The following is a 17161-nucleotide window of genomic DNA, read 5'->3' as shown; positions in this document are numbered from 1 at the left end:
TTTTGGGTTTTGGATTATTTTGTGAAATTTTCCCTCTCTATTTCTCCCTCTCTCAATCGTGAAAATACCCATCACATTCTGCCTCACCTGCAACCTTTACACACACTACTCCGACAACCTGCAGCTACGCACAAAACACACAACGATGTTCCTCACCAACGATTTGTGTGACATTGACAACTACAAGATCAATAGGTATACACCGGAAACTCAATCACGACCTCCATCGATATGTTTTTGGTAGGCGACGCTTAGTTATTGTCATTCAAGCAACTTCTTTCAGTGTTTTCATTATTTTCAGTGAGTTTCGACGCTTACCCATTGTATTTCGACATTATATTTGAGTTACCCACTGCTTAACGATTCCAAATATGTAGGATTAAGTATATTTGGATACCAACTAGCTTTATATTTGAGTTATCAACTACTTAACGACTCCAAATATGTAGGATTAAGTGTATTCGGATACCAACCAACAAAGATTCAGGTCATTTTGAGCAAAAATCAGCAGGTATAAAACTCTAAATTTCCTTTGGAACTAAATTTAGGTTCTTAAAGTTTGTCTCTAATGCCTGGAAGTCCTTGTTTGTAGATTTGGAGTAGTTTCAAAACTATTCAGATACTTTTCAGCAAGAACCTAAGTCTGTTTTTGGTGAGTTTTAGGCATTAAAACACTAGTTAGTTCCTTTCAAATTAAATTTAGGTGTTGTTAACTAGTTTATAACTCTTGGTTGTTCTCTGTTTTCAGTTCGAACTTGATTTGAAGTATTCGGATTGAGGCTTAAGATCGTTTCGGATAAGATTACTCATTCCAAACACTATATGAAATTCTGCTTAGGGTTTCAAACTAAGGTCTAACCTTGAAACCTCAACTTCATTGTTTTATGAATCTTTCCATTAAATAAAAACGCTTTAAAACACTTATGTAAGTAGAATTCTACCTATTAAGTATGTTTGCTTGTGTGCTAATATATTGTGTGATTTGTCACCATTATGAATAATTATATCTTATGTTATCACGAACAACTGTGATGCATTTTAATATGGTGGAGCATGTCAATGCTAATATACGTGGCTATGTGAATATAAGTATGCTAGGCATCGAATACCTTATAAAAATAGTCAAAGGGAGATACACAATGATGCATAGACACTTATTCCGTTTCTATACGAGTTTCTTGTAGGGTGTTTAGCATCAAGTTATGTGATTTATGTGACCTTAAAAGTAGACTCAATAGCTAAAGTTATAAAACAAGAATTACCTCATTTTGTTTGGCAGGAAAAAAGAAAAAAATTAGAAGGCATTCAAGGGTTTGTTTCCTTCCTTGGGAAACTTTGATATTTTATATTACTTTTTAACCATATTATATACACTTTATTGTTTTAATTTGAGAATGTTTGCTAATTTTGTATTTGCCACTGTGTTGTTGGAAACTACTTTATCCAATTTTGAGATGGTCTTTGGTGCTTTAAATATGTAAACTTTATTTAATTACATGAATGTGGTGACTCGTTTGTATTTGGATACTCCTTTTGTATAATAATTTCTTTTTTCTCCATATAAAGGGGAGGTGAAAGGGAGCTCTGTTGAATTGGAAACATATATAGGAAATTCACAAAGCATTGATAGCCACTATTATTATTTTTATTACTTGGATAATGTATGAGGTATCACACTATGCATTTTACTTCAAAGTCTATTTAGTTGAATGGGAGCTTTGTGTTTCTTCTAAGAATTGTTTGGACTTTCAAGTTTTTCATTTCAATGATTTCCTATACTACATATATATGACATGATTTGATCAATTTTGTTGAAGGAAAACATTAGCTAAATAAAGAATAAGGGGTGGAAAAAATTAAACTCGTAATGTGCATACATAGATAGGGGTAAAAAGAGTTGTCTTTGTGTGATCAGTTAGGACGCCCATGAAAATTCTAGGTACGAGTCCCTGCAATAAATGTGTAAAAGTTAGTATCCCTAAGTAAAAGAATGCAATTTTAGGACATCCTTAGCATGTTATTTTGGACACCTTAGTTGATATATCACCTTCTTGAATTTTTTGGATATCTGATGATTGGTGCTTGAGTTAGAGTAATGTAAAAATTTGAGAAGCTCTATTAAGTCTAAGGCCAGTTTTTAAGTTTTGAATTGAATGTGGCTTGCACACACACATGGGAATTAAAAGATTTGGCCTTGAAATTTCTCAAGAATAGATGTGTTTGCATGTTTCTACTTATGGATCTAGCAAGTTATTCTTTTTATTAAGGCTGGAATAATTTGCATGTTTATTTAGAACTCCCTACAGTCTTGTTTTATTTTTGTTCGAGACTAACAAAATTCTAAGTTTGTGGTGGTGAAACACACCGAAAATGTGCGTTGTTTATCTTGGATTTAGAATGATTTTTGCATGATTTTTATTAGATTTGATGTTGTTTATTAGTATTTTTCAAGAGTTGGGTTATACTTTAAACATATCATTAACACAATAATCCATAAAAACATCTGCATGGCTTAATGAATAATTAAGGAAATTAACCCTCTGGAACATCTTTTGTCTCTTGACTTTCAAAAATCTTCTTTACTTTGTTTTTTCCACGAATTTTGAAATATCAAATAATTCATCACAAGTCCAATCCTTAGATAAAATCAACACAATTCTAGAATACCTGAGCATAATCCAGACATTTGATCTCCAGAAGACTAATGGAACTCTTAGGCCGTTTCTATATTATAACTTAATAATCTTAAAAAAAAAACTATTATATAACTCGATACGTACACTTGCGTTACACCAAATATTTGGTATCACTTGGCTTCTTATTTTTCTTTTGTAGGTTTGTCCTTGACACGAGAAGAGCGAAGATATTCAAAGGAGTGTCACCACGACTCAAAAACCCAAGCATGAACATGTTTCTAGGGAAAAAAAAAATTTATTCCCTTAGTCTTTCATTTCATTGTGTTCGAATGTTGTTGAGGCATAACTAGGTGTTTGCCTAAAACGAGAGGCAAGGCGATGGAAGGTCATATTGCCTTCCAAGTACGTAGGTGTTCGCCTTTTGCGCCTTTATGTTGCTTTGAACATATGTTCCAGGCAACATAGGCACTCACCTGCCTTTTGTTTTTAATATAATTCTTCAAGTTGTTTAGTTTTCTACTTTCTTCCAAGTTTCTTCTTTAATATTGATTAAGAAGAAGAATCAACAAGAAATGAAGAGTAGGCTGCTAGCATTAAGGTAATGTTGGATGCATGTTAACCAAACTGCCAAATGGCAAAATGTCTACCCCATTACTCAGAGAACTATTTTTAACCTATTTAAAAACCATTTCCATTTCTATTTCTTTTTCCAAATCTTTTTTTTTCTCGTATTGTTTTAGTTAATTTTTATTTAAATCTTAATAATTTTATTAATATTTTTACATTTTAAAAATCTACATAATTTTTTTATCAATAATTGTTAAAAATAATATTTATTTATTAAATCTTTAAGTGCGCCTTGCTTCAGTCAAACAACGCTGTTTTGTCGCCTCTCGTCTCGATGTGATGTAAGAGCTTGTCGCCTTAAAGCGCATCTTGTGCTTTGAAAACAATATTATGTTCTAATTAGAAATACATTGGAACAATGTATCATTTTAAGATTAGAGGTGGTTGAATTTTGTGTTGAGCTTTAACAGTGTGACGATGTTGCTAATGATTACGATTTGTGATTAGTCTTAGATAATTTCTATTCACATTGTTTTTTATTCATGAAAATGCATGCATGATTTTGGGTCCAATTTAAATTTTTTTTGTTCATTCCCTTATATTCTTGAGCACATAGCCTTCTTATCTATAATTCTAAAGGCTTAGAATGGATTATTTGGCTTATATGTTTGTTGTCACTCCAAAAGGCTTTGTTGATAGTTGTTAAAGCATTTGAAGCTTAACTAAGTTATGCATGTTTAGACTTTTACTAAACTCTTGTGTTGTAAAATAAAGTATGTTTTAAAATAAATAGAAAATTGTGTAAAAGAAAAGGTGTTGTCGTAAAGTAAAAAGAAAGAAATTGAGTGTACGATATTTTTGGTGGGGATTACTCTTCCTTCTCAAGATATTAATAATCAGGAGCGACTATGACACTCGTAGTTTCCATTGCATGAATGTACATCCAGGAAGTGAATTAGCTTCAATGCCTTTAAGGATGAGCTGCTCGTAATTGGATGTCTTTCACACAACCCATATGAACAGGCTAAAACGAAGGTAACATGTCTAGATAAAGTTTCCTTTTTTTGTGTAAACTAAAAAAAAAAAAAAACCAGAGAAAAAAAAAAAGAATAAAAGTTTGGACCCTTGGGTGTCTCATTGCCATCTTTAGTCTAGGAAAGCCTAACCCTTGAACCTTCGAGTCAGAGTATGAGAAAACAAGTTGAGGATTGAATAGAACCCTCCCAGGTTTGTAGGAACCCAGATAAGCACACACATAAGAGGTAAAGGATTAGTTTAAAACTTGTCATTAATTGTATTCATCTAAGTGATCTATCTTTGCCTATGTTTTTGTTAGCTATTACTTTGAGATTAATGTCACTCTTTTGTAGCTAACGATTCATATTTTGATTTTTGCCTTACTCGAGGACGAGCAATATGTAGGTTAGGAGTGATTTTGATAGCTCCCTAAATGAACTATTTTAGTGCCTCTGATCTCAATCATTTAGAATGACTAATGAGTTTAATATTCGTAGGAATTCGAGCATCACATGCATTCCAGAGACAATTCAAGGTTAATTTGAAGCTATTAGGAGCTTAATGGAGTATTCGAGTCACCTTGTGCATACCTCGACTATTTTCATAAGATAACTGTTTGTACCTACTACATTTGGCTTACAAGGTAACTTGTAGAAAATTAAACCTAAACAGTTGACCACTGTAGCTTGAACTCACTACCATTAAGCTCCTTCTACAGTATAATTGTTGGTTCAATAGGAATGGTTAATTCAGATGATCTATACCATTCCTTTCATTAATAATCTTCCACTACGTTTCTATATGTTAGCATAAATATATTGATCCACCAAAATCCAGTATCATGAATCAAACTATGTTATAAAAGAAGAGGAAAATGACACTAATGGAAACCCACCGTGATAAATTGCAATAGAATTCTGATAAAAATTATCAGAAATATTCACCGTGATAAATTGTTGCTATAGATGAATATAATACAACACTGAACGCGGGAAAGAGTAAAACATGGACAACAACACATGTAGGCTAGAACAACTAATGGAACTAAATAGAAGTGTGGAGAAAATACATACTACTTTTTACAAGAATCTTCGGCTTTTGTCGATGTAGATGTGAAAGTAACTGGGGTTGCAGGATGGTCCCTCACAACCAAGCTAAGAACTTCAGGTCTCGCATAATGACCAACCACATCGAAATCAAATTTTGCCCGTATAATTTCTCCGAGATCTGTTTCAGAAATTCATCAAAGTTATTTTTCATCTAAAAATGCAAGTTATAAAAACTTTAACTTGTTAGGAGCTGGGATGGATGGATCAATAATAATTCATAAACAATGGCTTGCCACAATTTCAAATGACCTATTTCAACATTCATAAACAGACCATGTGAAAACTGATAACATAGACACAATTCAAAAAATTGGCAAGGATGGTCTCTTTTGGAACCATGGGAGTATGGGTTACCTTTGTCCCACATTAGCTAGAATAGGATGATCAATGTGGTACTTAAGTAGCTTGGCTCTCCCACCTCAATAGTTGACTTTTGGAGTGTGGTTCTCCAAGGTGCAAGTACCTAATAATGGTATCAGAGTCGGATGTTGACATTCCGAAGTGGAACCGACGGAGGGTTTTGACTGGATGTAGCCAAATGAAATACCGTCGGAGTAGCCGCCAAGACGTCGGCTTTCCGAGGATGGAGTATTGTTAGGAACCAAGGTAGTATGTGTCTTTGTCCTACAATGGTTAGAACAGGATGACCAATGTGGTACTTAAGTGACTTGGCTTTCCCTAGTGGTACTTTCGGAGTGTGGACCAAGGTGCTTAAGTACCTAACAATAGCAAAATATCGACTCTTATTCCTTCACAAGGGAAACAAATTAATATTCAAGTGTATTTATATGTTAAAGGCATTTTTAACTTGTCAAAATGTTTTCTGATTTCTATGAATTTTGGCCGCGGAAGTATTTTTGAATTACCTGAGCCTATGAACTCCATCCTGGGATAGCACACATTAAGGGGCTTGTTTAAATGGGTAAATCCTGTACGGAGTAGCATATTGTTGAGGCTAATTTAAAGAGTGGAACTACTATTGTTTGGGTGGCTAATCCTAACATTATGTGAAATCATTCGGAACCTGGCTCATCTCTCTAACCTGTGAAGCACATACTTCATATGAGGTAAAAAATACGTATCAGATACCGATACATCTAGAACTTCCCAGATACGTATCTGACACGCGATTTGACATATCTATTTTTACGCTTACCTTTTTTAAAAGAAAAAAGATAAGCAACTCATCTAATCTTTCCCAACTAAAACTAGGCAGCCTAGTTAAAAAGCTCACTACTTGAGTATAAAACTAAAAGTAAAAAGAAAAATAAAATAAAAGACCAAACCTTAGAATATCATCTAATCTTCATCTTTTTTTTTAAAAGGAAACGATTCATTGTATTAATAAATAGAGAGGAGCGAAAGCTCTAAGTACAAGAGAGTTATACAAAGAGCAAAGCGAGAATACAAGTGCTTGTAAAAGGATCAGGAGATGCACTCAGACGTCTCAACTAGGTTGACACTCCCTTAGCACCCTCATCATCTCCAATTCTAACCCATAACTGGGAGATAAGAGAACAAGATTACAAAAAGAGGACAAAGCCTAAAGAGATAACAAAAGTGAAAAACTAAGGTTGAAGTCAAAACAGTGGCCTGAAAATAATGGAAATATATAAAAAAGTTCAACAAGCATTGCTGAATTCTGGAAATCTGGAGAAGTTTAGTGCTGTCCGATTGGAGGGGTTGAGATAAAGGCCTCCCAATTGAGGTTGAAGTCTGGAAGGCTGTAGGCACGGAAAGGGTCGGAGAGGAGGCACCAGGAGGAGGCTTGACGACGGGCGGCTTCAAGGCGGTCTTGGCAACTAGTGGCTTTGTCATGGAAAATTCTTTGATTTCTTTCAAACCAAAGGCCTGCCAATAAGGCTTTTACAGCATTACACCATAACAAACGGATGGATTTGTGGGAGATGGGGCCGGCAAGGAGCTGAAACACATTACTTTTGAAATCATTGCACAAGGTCCATGGAAGATTGAAAAAACACAGCAGCTTATTCCAGCACCAATTTGAGTAAGGGCATGTAAAGAAAAGGTGAAGCAAGTCCTCACTATGATGTAGGCAGAGTGGGCAAACTGTGGGGGAAATCCTTGACCATGTAAACTACCTATTACTCAACCGGATTTCTATGAGTTTTGCTTGCTCAATGAACTTATTAAACTTCCTCATGCCTCTAGTGCTTCTACCCAAGGGAAATCTTTCGCATGCCCATCTTGTGATATTAAAATCGCCACCCATACACCATGCGTCTTCACAATAAGCTACCAAGGACAGAAATTCTTCCCACACAAATTTTCTTTTTTTGTAATCGGTTGGCCCATATACATTAGTAACCCAACAAGTATTTTTACAATTAGTGTTGCATTTAATTGAGAGAGAGTAACTGCCTTTGAGGGTTTCTATTACTGAAATTAGGCTTGTGTCCCACATTGTTAACAGCCCACCCGAAGCACCAAAAGATACAACGAATTCCCAATCAACATCTTTAGAACTCCATAAAGATTTAATGAAACTTGCATCAAAATTTTCCTTCTTGGATTCTTGAATTAACACAATTGAAGGGTTAATTTTCTTTAAGAATCGTTTAAGGGCCAATCTTTTATTAATGTCTTTGAGACCTCTGGTGTTCCAGGATACAATCTTCATCTTTTCGAGAACAATTATCAATGTCAACCAAAGGTTAGTCCAATAATAAGCTGCATTCAGTGACTAAGCTCAGAAGGTGTGGTGGGAGGTCAGAAAGGGTTGAAAGAAGGGCTGGAAGGGCATGGTTGGGGAATTTATTCTCTGCAGAAGGTTCCTCCCCCGTTTGAAACAGGGTATTTAGGAAAGCAAGCATGTTTCTTCCAGGTTTGACTCATTTTGGTCTTCTGAATTGCTAAGCCACTTGTTTTCCTCTGAACTGATACTAAAGGGGGAGTCAGGAGGGCAGTCTCTCTCACTAATTGAGTAAAGTTAAAGGGGAAAAAAGGGGTTTCTTTTGGTGATGGTCCAGTCGGGTTGTAAGGGGGAAGAGAAGATGAAAAATCTAACCTGGAATTAAAAGACTTCTTTGGAAAAGAGGGGATTTTGGCTTCTTAGGGCTGGGAAGAGGCTGAGCTGAGGGTGAGTCCGAGGCTTTTGGGATGTTCCCTGAGGTGCTTTCTTCTGATAAAGTGTTTAGGAAAGGTTTTGAAGAGGCAGGAGGGGTGGCGGGCTCTGGTTAGCCTTTTCTGGTTTGTTTTGCTAGGTTTAAGGGCAGGTTTAATGTTTAGGGGAGGGAAAGGAGGCTTGGGGAAAGCAGAGACAGAGGAGGAAGGTGCTTTGTTAGGGCAGGGGAGAGCAAGGTAAGGAAGGGACCAGCTGTTTGAGGGTAGAGGAGGCAGGGAGGTCGATTGGTCTGGAAAAACAGGGGAGGGCAGGGGAGAGGAATTGAGATAGAGAGTAGGGGAAGAGGAAAACTGATGAGGAGCTTTGGTTTCGAGCTTGGCTATGACCTACTCGATCGAGGAAGAGGCTGAGTGAAGCACTTCATTATAGGGGACACAAAGTTTTGCTTTCTTTTTTCTTTTTGGCAATGGTGGCTTTTCAACTTCTTTCTCTTTCATCTTAATGGCAGCAGAAGAATTAATTTCTATTCGTGGGACACAAGGAGTCTTATCTCCAACAGCAAATAAATCAGGGGGCTTTTCGGTTTTCTTTGATATGCCAGATGGACTTTCAAAAGACTGCGGCTGCAAGGGTTTCTCAGCTTCCTTTGACTTAAGGAAAACTCCTTCAGAAGGCTGCGGCTGTGGGGACTTTTCAGCTTCCATATTTAATTGATTTACTTTGACAGCCTCATTAAAAAAGTAAGTTGACTGTTCGACTTCCCTTATTTCTCCCGTTTTGATGGTTGAGGTCTGTGACTTTTCAACTTCCCTTAATACTCCCAGATTGAAGAAAGAATTTTGTGTCTTTTGGATTGCATTCAACTTTTCTGCTTTTGCACTTGGGCTTCATGAGAACTTAGGCTTAGATTTATTTGACAATAGGAAAGACCAATTGGATAAATCAATTACTTCAACTTGGGATGAGGCATCTTCATCCTTTAGAGCATCATGTACCCGAACTAGGTCAATTGGATTGGAGAAGTCTTTAAGCAAGACTTTAGTGGGTAGTTTTGAAAGCGGATGACAGCAAGTAATATCACCAAAGTGCAAGTAAAAACTTCCACGAATATCATCCTTAACTTCAATGGTGGCTGGCATAAATCCACAGAAATTCCTCTTGACTTGAATTTTTGCTTCTAAACAGTTGATGAGATTAAAAGTTTCTGAAGCGATAGCAATTAATCCACCAAAATAAGCCACAATTGCTTCAAAAATTTTCCTACACCAATAATCTAAAGGAAGGTTTTTTATTGTGATCCAACCCCTATAACCTTGCATTACTGAGGGCCTTCCATGACTATTTGAATTCCATTTTTCCAGATGAAGGTGAAAAAGGCCAAACTTAGTCCATTTACCCTTAATTGGCACTTTGTCGTTGATATTTCCTTGGCTTAGTTTGATGAGGGCTTTGTCTGCAAACAGAGGATTGATGATGACATTGGTGCCTAGACACTTGCTTAGTTCTACCGCAATCTCCTTCCACCCATTTGATGCCATTAGTCTTGAGATAATCCAGAGGTTACCAGACAAGACATCATCATTCTTCTTTAACCAGACAACAGGGATGCTCTGTTTCTTCACATGTGGAGGAGAGGGGGGTGGGAGGGCAGAGTTCTCACAGGGAGGTGGAACAAGGCTGGTACGGCTGGTTGGACTAAGCTTAGTAGAGGGAAGAGATGAGGAAGAACTAACCTGGAGAGCAGGGGATTTTTTGAAGTGTTGGATGCATCTATTGATCATCTCCTTGAAGTCTTGCCAGCCTGCTTTTTCATTGCCAAACGGGATGTAGATATTCCTTCTTCCTCCTGTGATTGGCCAAACAGCATATTCAACAAACCAACTCTCCTTTGCACAAAATTTGGTCAAGCCTCATGAAGCTTTGATCAACTCTTTCCTTTAGAAGGAAAAACTCAAAGGTGGAACCATACAATAGTCTTCGAAAACTCTCAAGAAGCCAAGTAGTTGAGGTTAGGGAGAGAAGAATGGACTGTCCTTTTTTTATGTCTTTTAAAAGGAAGTTCAATCCTTCTTGCTCCAAAAGGAAGGCGTGGTCAAGGATACGGCAAGAGAGCAAAGCCATGGCTGAAAGCAGGGCAGAAATAGAGTGAGAGAGGGATAATGGAAACCGGAGGAAGGTTGGAGGGAGAGGGGTGAGGGAGGCGGTCAGAAGGAGGGAAGTTTAGGGAGGGCATGGTGAGGTCCGACGAGGTGGTCGGAAGGGGGGGCGTGGGGGAAGGGAGGGAAGGAGGAGAGAGGGGAGAGCATCACTTCTATCAAATTCCAGAAATCATTTAAAAGTATATTGCGAACCACATTTTTAACAATCCATCTAATCTTCATCTTCACATTTGAGTCTCCACAAAGTCCTCTAAAATAAAACCCACTTAAATATCTTCAACATTTCAACAAAGAATTTCTTCGTTTATCTTCATACTTCTCTCTCTAATCTTCTTCTCCCTTGATCAATACGAGTCACTTTTTTATTACATTTTATTGATTATTTTACTTCAACATCTTAGATGTTTTTTGTATTGTATTTCAATGTTTGAATTGTATTTTGTACTATTTTCATTAACTTGTATGCTAAATTTATCTATATTCTAGATTTTTCTTAAGGAAAAGAAAATGTATCTTCAACGTATCAATATTCTATTTTTTTATAAATTGGCATATTTTCGTATCCGTATCTCGTATTTGTATCCATGTCTATGCTTTATAGTCTCTAACCTTCATTTGCAGGCTTTTGCTTGGGAGATTTGAATGTGCATCTTCAGTCCTGTATTCATTTAAGAAAATTTCTGGCTTGAAGACCAGTCTCTTATTAAAAGTTAAAGTACCAAGCATTACTGACAGTTCTTAGGAGGGTTTTTTTCTTTTAATTAATTAAAATAAATAAATAAATAAATAAAAAGGAAGCCCATCTGGAGGTTAAAAATCCGATAACTCTGTCTTGATTTATTGCTTCTTGTTTTCTTGACCTACCAAATATTAGGAGCTCAATATCTCACGTTCTGCAATAATCTTGGACCGTGCTTGCGGAAAAATAGAAGTCAACCTTAGTGGTGAAAGAAAACTGTGAAGCCCCCAATAGTGCATAGATATGTTAGAAGGCGTAGATCGGAGACATTCCCTCGTGGGACTTGATTGGGCCGTTCTTGGGCTTTTGTTACGGTTGTATTTAGCCTTCAATATTTAAGTTAGTGTTTGGCTACTTTTGGGATTATGTAGACTTTTGTGTATGTTCTTTGTGATTAGCATATCAGTGATATCAGTGTGGATGAAGATTGTCATCGTCTAGAACAGATGGTTGTTCTAGGCTTGTCTATGTAATTTTGAGATTTCTATTAATATTATCAAGTAGAACCTTTACAAAAACCCTTCTACCTAGGTAAGAGGCTTAACTTAGGAATTCGAGGATGGACCTTTGCTCACACTTAAGAAGCACAGATACAGATACGACATGACAGACGTGGTGACATGCCATATATTAAAAATCTAGGACACGAAATGGCAAGGACATGCTTATTAAAATATGAATTTTTAAAAATATATACCATTTTTATACCAAAAGAAAATCAAAGTAAATGGGTTAATGCATTTATAAACTGAAAAAAAAAAACTTAATTTGACATATTGCACATTCAAAAGTTATTATTATTGTCATATATGTGTCTTTTTAGTTTACTCAACAAGTATTCTATGCATGTCTAATACAATTGTTGCACTAACAAGTGTCCAATACGTGTCCAACAAATGTCAGAGTGTCGGAGTGTCCGACACGTGTCGGATACAGGCAAGCTAGCCAAACTAAAGTGTCCGTACTTCTTAGGCTCCACAGATCTAGATGAAAAAGTTTCACAACTCAAGGCATGTAAGGTTCAATAACACCACCACATTCTCCAAGGAACTTCTTAGTCAGCAAGAGAGATAGGCCCTCCCTCTCTTAAAATGGTTGGTTGATCCTTACCCATTTTGTTCAACTGAATCCTAGTGGACATTCACTCGTATTGACACTAAAAAGAGCTGAGCAGAGAATAAGAACTTGGAATGAAGGTTTTCAGACTCGTTAACTGTCAGGAGCATTAGATCATCCAGGAGACAGAATCCTAGGACTCGTTTAAAGAAGGAAAACACTCAAATCGAACAGTAGGTTCCTTAAGATTAAACCTTTTCATATCAACCACTAAATATGATAATGTTGGAGTGCACAACTAAAGCTCTGATCACTATAAGCAGAAGGACGAGATGACATACCCAGATCTGCAGATATAAGTGCCTCTCCATCGTAATTGGGTCCAGCTAGGATTGTCCCTGAAGGTGATATGATGGCACTACCTCCAGCACAAACAACAGAATCTGGGCTCAGTTCCTCTTCTGTGCCAGAAAATACATACTCTGGTGGAGGAGGGTAGTCTTTTCTTCGGCAGAACTGGTTGGCGGACAAAACAAAACATCCACCCTCCAAAGCAATATGGGTCATTGATGCTTGCCATGTATCCCGAGAATCAGCGGTAGGTGCACAATATATTTCAATGCCTACAATCAAGATAATTCAATTTCAAGTGAGCAACTTCTTTTAAGCAAAAGAAACAGAATGCGTGGATAGAAGTTAGGTAACTTTGAAGAAATAAAAAATTTGTTAGGTACTTAAGCACCTTGGATAACCACACCCCAAAAGTCAGCTATTGAGGTGGGAGAGCTAAGCCACTTAAGTACCACATTGGTCATCCCATTCTAACCAATGTGGGACAAAGGCATCCCTAATCTTGGTTCCTAACAAACTTCTATCTTTAACGTATTAGTAGAACTTTAAGCATGTGAAACCTTCTTTTATATGAGAATTTTCATCTGGTTTAGGACTTTTTAACTTGATGTAGTTGAAACAGAAATATAGAAGAGGAGAAACAAAAAGGAAAAAAATGGGTTGTGCATAATATCATTAACCAACCAAGTATATTCTGAGAACAGAAGCTGAACAAAAAATAGACCATTATCCGTAAAATAGTGGAGCACCACACTATACGCTAATCGCCAACTCTGGAGTTTGACCATCATTTTAGCATCTTGTAACAACTAAAGCCTCTTCAGTCTTTAATAGTTTTCATATGAGGCTACTTTTGCTTGTTTCTCGTCAAGATTTTTGTACTTTTATCTACTTTAAGTTTCGAAAGACTGAAACTGGACTTGAAATAAACAATCGGTCAGGAATTTCATTATTCCCAGCCAATAACTAACCTTTTGCATACAAAGCTGTCCTTAGGAGTGGCATTCTGTTTTCCCAACAAATGGCAGCACCTATCTTTCCAATTGAAGTCTCAAAAACAGGAATTGTTGATCCATCACCAAACCCCCAGATTAGCCGCTCCAATGCAGTTGGCATCAATTTCCTGTGCTTACCCAAGTAACGACCTTGAGGATCAAAAAATAGGATAGTACAGTACAGTGTGTAGCCATCTCTCTCTATCACCCCCATTACCAAATGCACCCTATACTTTCCAGCCATTGCTGCCAATCGATCGACTTCAGGACCTGCATGCATCACCGTCTATAGTCATCAAAATATTAATCATTTAAATATATTAGAACCGCAGCCATTCCACTTCGAGCACTTTCTTTTGTGGTTGTGATGTATGACCTTATAGGTGAATAAGAATGGTTTTAGACAATTAGTTGTGAGAAAACGAGATTTTACTTAGATGAATGGAAGTAAAAACAAGACCAACCAGATTGTATTAGGATGAATGGAAGTAAATCTACGTCATACATAAACCCAGGCTTAGCAAAAAAGAATTTCAAAACAGAACTAAACAGCACCTAAGACAGAAACTGCCGCTTTCAGCACTTCAAAATATTATGTCTAGATGTAAGCAAAAGTATGAAGGTTTTGAAATTAATAGAACTAAGAAATGCCAGCAGATTTTTGAAGCAATCTTGTTTCTCATTCATTAATTGATAATTGCAGGAGTCATTAAAACAGACTAAAGTCCCATTTCACATTTCATGAACAACAATCTCGTTGTATTTCAATTGGAATAGACTGGCATCACTAGCTCCTTATTTTACTGTCCTAATTCGCTAATATCCATTTGAAGATTGTACGATGATAAAGAACAGAACATGTATGGTACGTTGTAAGACTTTAATATTAATATATGACCGGATAATAAAGTTTGATAGAGACTCGGAGAGAAATTAAGTCAGCCTTCTAGAATGAGTATTATACAATGAACCTAGCAACATTCTTTGAACCTGAAATTATCCATGGTAAAACGCTAAGATTTTTTTTTTTTCTTTACAGGAGCAACCATAATTGAGTTGAACAAACCTGGAGACAAACCTAGCAACACTCAATTAACCTGAAATTATCCCTGGCTGCTCTTTACAGGAGCAACCAACCTGGAAACAAAGACTAACCAGGTACATCGATCGCTGCTGCGTGATATTTACGAAATTCCTCTTTCCCCTTGGGAGTTCTATTCCCAATGCAAACACCAAAATTTGATCCACGGGGATAACCACCAACAAAGGCTTCTGGAAATACAACTAGCTGGGAACCAAATCCAGCAGCTTCAGCCAACAACCTCTCAGCCTTTTCTGTTCATGTAAACCAGCGTTAGATTTCTTTTTACCACTACAGATGAGGGGGGGGGGGAGGCCCACATGATCATAGGCTAGTAGCTGGCTTATAGTATACTAAAATATTTGTCATCTACGAGTGATAATCCCCAACTCTGTTAATGGGTTTTGGAATCTTCGAATTAAATCATTTTAAGCCTTCGTATTTCATGAGTACGTTTCCTCTTCAATTTCTACAAACGACTGAAATTAAGGAGAACCAAACAACCAGAAGCACAATGTTAGGCGACAATACCAAATTCATATCGATCGAAAACAAGAAAACCAATAAAAATTGGAACTAATCGAGGATGTAATGTAATAGCTTAAACTAATTGAACTATACTACCAAAATCTGCTGATGGAAGGGAAGCAACTTCTAAGATTAAAGAAAACCAACCAAAAAAAAAGTCAAAAACAACTAACAAGCTTCTAAGAAAACAAACAAAAACAATCAGGAACTCGTTCCAGAGTCTGACATGAAAATTGCGAGCCAAGAAAACAGCAGCAAGAGAAGTAGATAAGGAGCAAATTGAAAGTGGAACCTAGAGTGGCGGGAGTGTCATAGAAGATGGTGGAGGCCTGAACGACTGTGGCTCGAACAGTGAGTACAGATGAATCGGAGCCCATGTCCACCTCCGCTATCAGTTGGCTCGCATCGTTGGAGGCCGTGGTTGGCACAAGCGCCATGGTTGATGATTGCGAATCTCCCTTGAGCTTGACTCTGCGAATGAGAGTGCGATCAATGGCTGCTATCTATGGACTCGATCTTTTCTTTTTCTTTTCTTTTTTTAAAAGATAATAATAGATGGATGAAATTCGTGGAAGTTGCTAGAACAAGAAATAAGGATACATCAAAGTTGCTAATACTGTTGCGACATATCGAAATATGTGAATGCAAGTGGATGAGTATAAGTAAAACTGGAATTTCCTTTATGGTTTAAAAACTGTTTTTTTTTTTTTTCGTCCTTATATTTTTAATTTTATAACAAAACTTTACTATATAATAATTTAATATTTATATTTTCGATATTATAACAATTTAGTCTCTAACATAAAAAATTATCAAAATTATATGTCAATTAGATGTAAACTTTATATTTATAAAAATATGAAATCTCTAATTAGTTTAATAATTTATTTATGCATGAAATCAAATTAAAACTTAACATTAATTTTTATAATATGGATTAAATCATTACAAATCTTAAAGTCTAAAGACTAGATTATTACAGTAAAATTTATGAATTAAATTGTTATAAAATTAAAAATATAATAATTAAATAATTACAAATCAATATTCAGATACTAAAGTGTTACTTATATGAAATTTAGGGACTAAAAATGTTTTTTAATTCCAACTCATTTGGTAGTTGATTAAACTGACATCTGTCAGATCAGTCCGACAAATCGAAAGAGCCTTAGATCGACCGAAACCGTTGCATGTATTATTAAAGAAAAAAACGAAAGAGAGAAGATGGGCGCCCATTTTCAAAAGTAGCTGCTGCCTTTGTTTCCAATACCCAACCATTTACAAAAGAAACTGTTGCCTTTGTTGTGTATCAGTATATGCCTTCTTTCCATGCACGTGTTTAATTTTATAGTAAATGTTGATAGGTCAACGTTTATCAAATTGTAATACAAACATAATTCGATTGTTTTTTATCGCGTTTACTTAAAATTATGAATTTGTCATATAATTGTTAACGTTATCGTTACTACTGGAAAGGTGAAAGTAAATGTGACGGATTCATAATTTCTAAACTCTTGTAGTAACAATATTTATAACAGTAACGATAATAGTAGAGATAAAAGTTGTGAGTCCCACTTAATTTTCAACCACAATCACATACACGATTTGATTGCACATTTCGAGGTGGGACCCACAACTCATTAGCTAACACAGTAAACCACAACAAAAGTAATCAATTATAGCAAGCACTTTTTACATCGTCATCGATAACTTTTTACTTGGGCTAAACATAGCCTCAATTTTTTTATTGTGAATCATTTCAATTGATCTAAACAAAGTTTTTTATTAACCATAACTTTTACTAAAAAAATGGGGCAACTGAATAAATTGTCAAAATA

The 17161-nt window shown here is 36.2% G+C and overlaps 1 protein-coding gene across 2 annotated transcripts; it reads right to left on the bottom strand.

Annotated features, from left to right (window-relative positions):
* Positions 1-5095: 5095 nt before the first annotated feature.
* On the bottom strand, positions 5096-15982 carry LOC120083021 (bifunctional nitrilase/nitrile hydratase NIT4A). 2 transcript variants are annotated; one of them, XM_039038501.2, is made up of 5 exons: positions 15616-15982; positions 14870-15049; positions 13691-13984; positions 12710-12991; positions 5096-5447 (listed from the first exon to the last, which is right to left on the bottom strand). In XM_039038501.2, exons 1-5 carry the CDS (start codon positions 15758-15760, stop codon positions 5293-5295), a joined length of 1056 nt encoding a protein of 351 aa, XP_038894429.1. In that variant the 5' UTR covers positions 15761-15982; the 3' UTR covers positions 5096-5292. The 2 variants fall into 2 exon arrangements, with proteins under 2 accessions (XP_038894429.1, XP_038894430.1); XM_039038502.2 differs by lacking the exon at positions 14870-15049 and having other exon boundaries at positions 15616-15946.
* Between the last annotated feature and the right edge of the window lie 1179 nt (positions 15983-17161).

Source organism: Benincasa hispida, chromosome 8, assembly GCF_027475165.1.
Source record: "Benincasa hispida cultivar pf3 chromosome 8, pf3_genome.v1.1, whole genome shotgun sequence".
NCBI lineage: Eukaryota > Viridiplantae > Streptophyta > Magnoliopsida > Cucurbitales > Cucurbitaceae > Benincasa > Benincasa hispida.
This window is presented reverse-complemented; position numbering and strand designations above follow the sequence as displayed.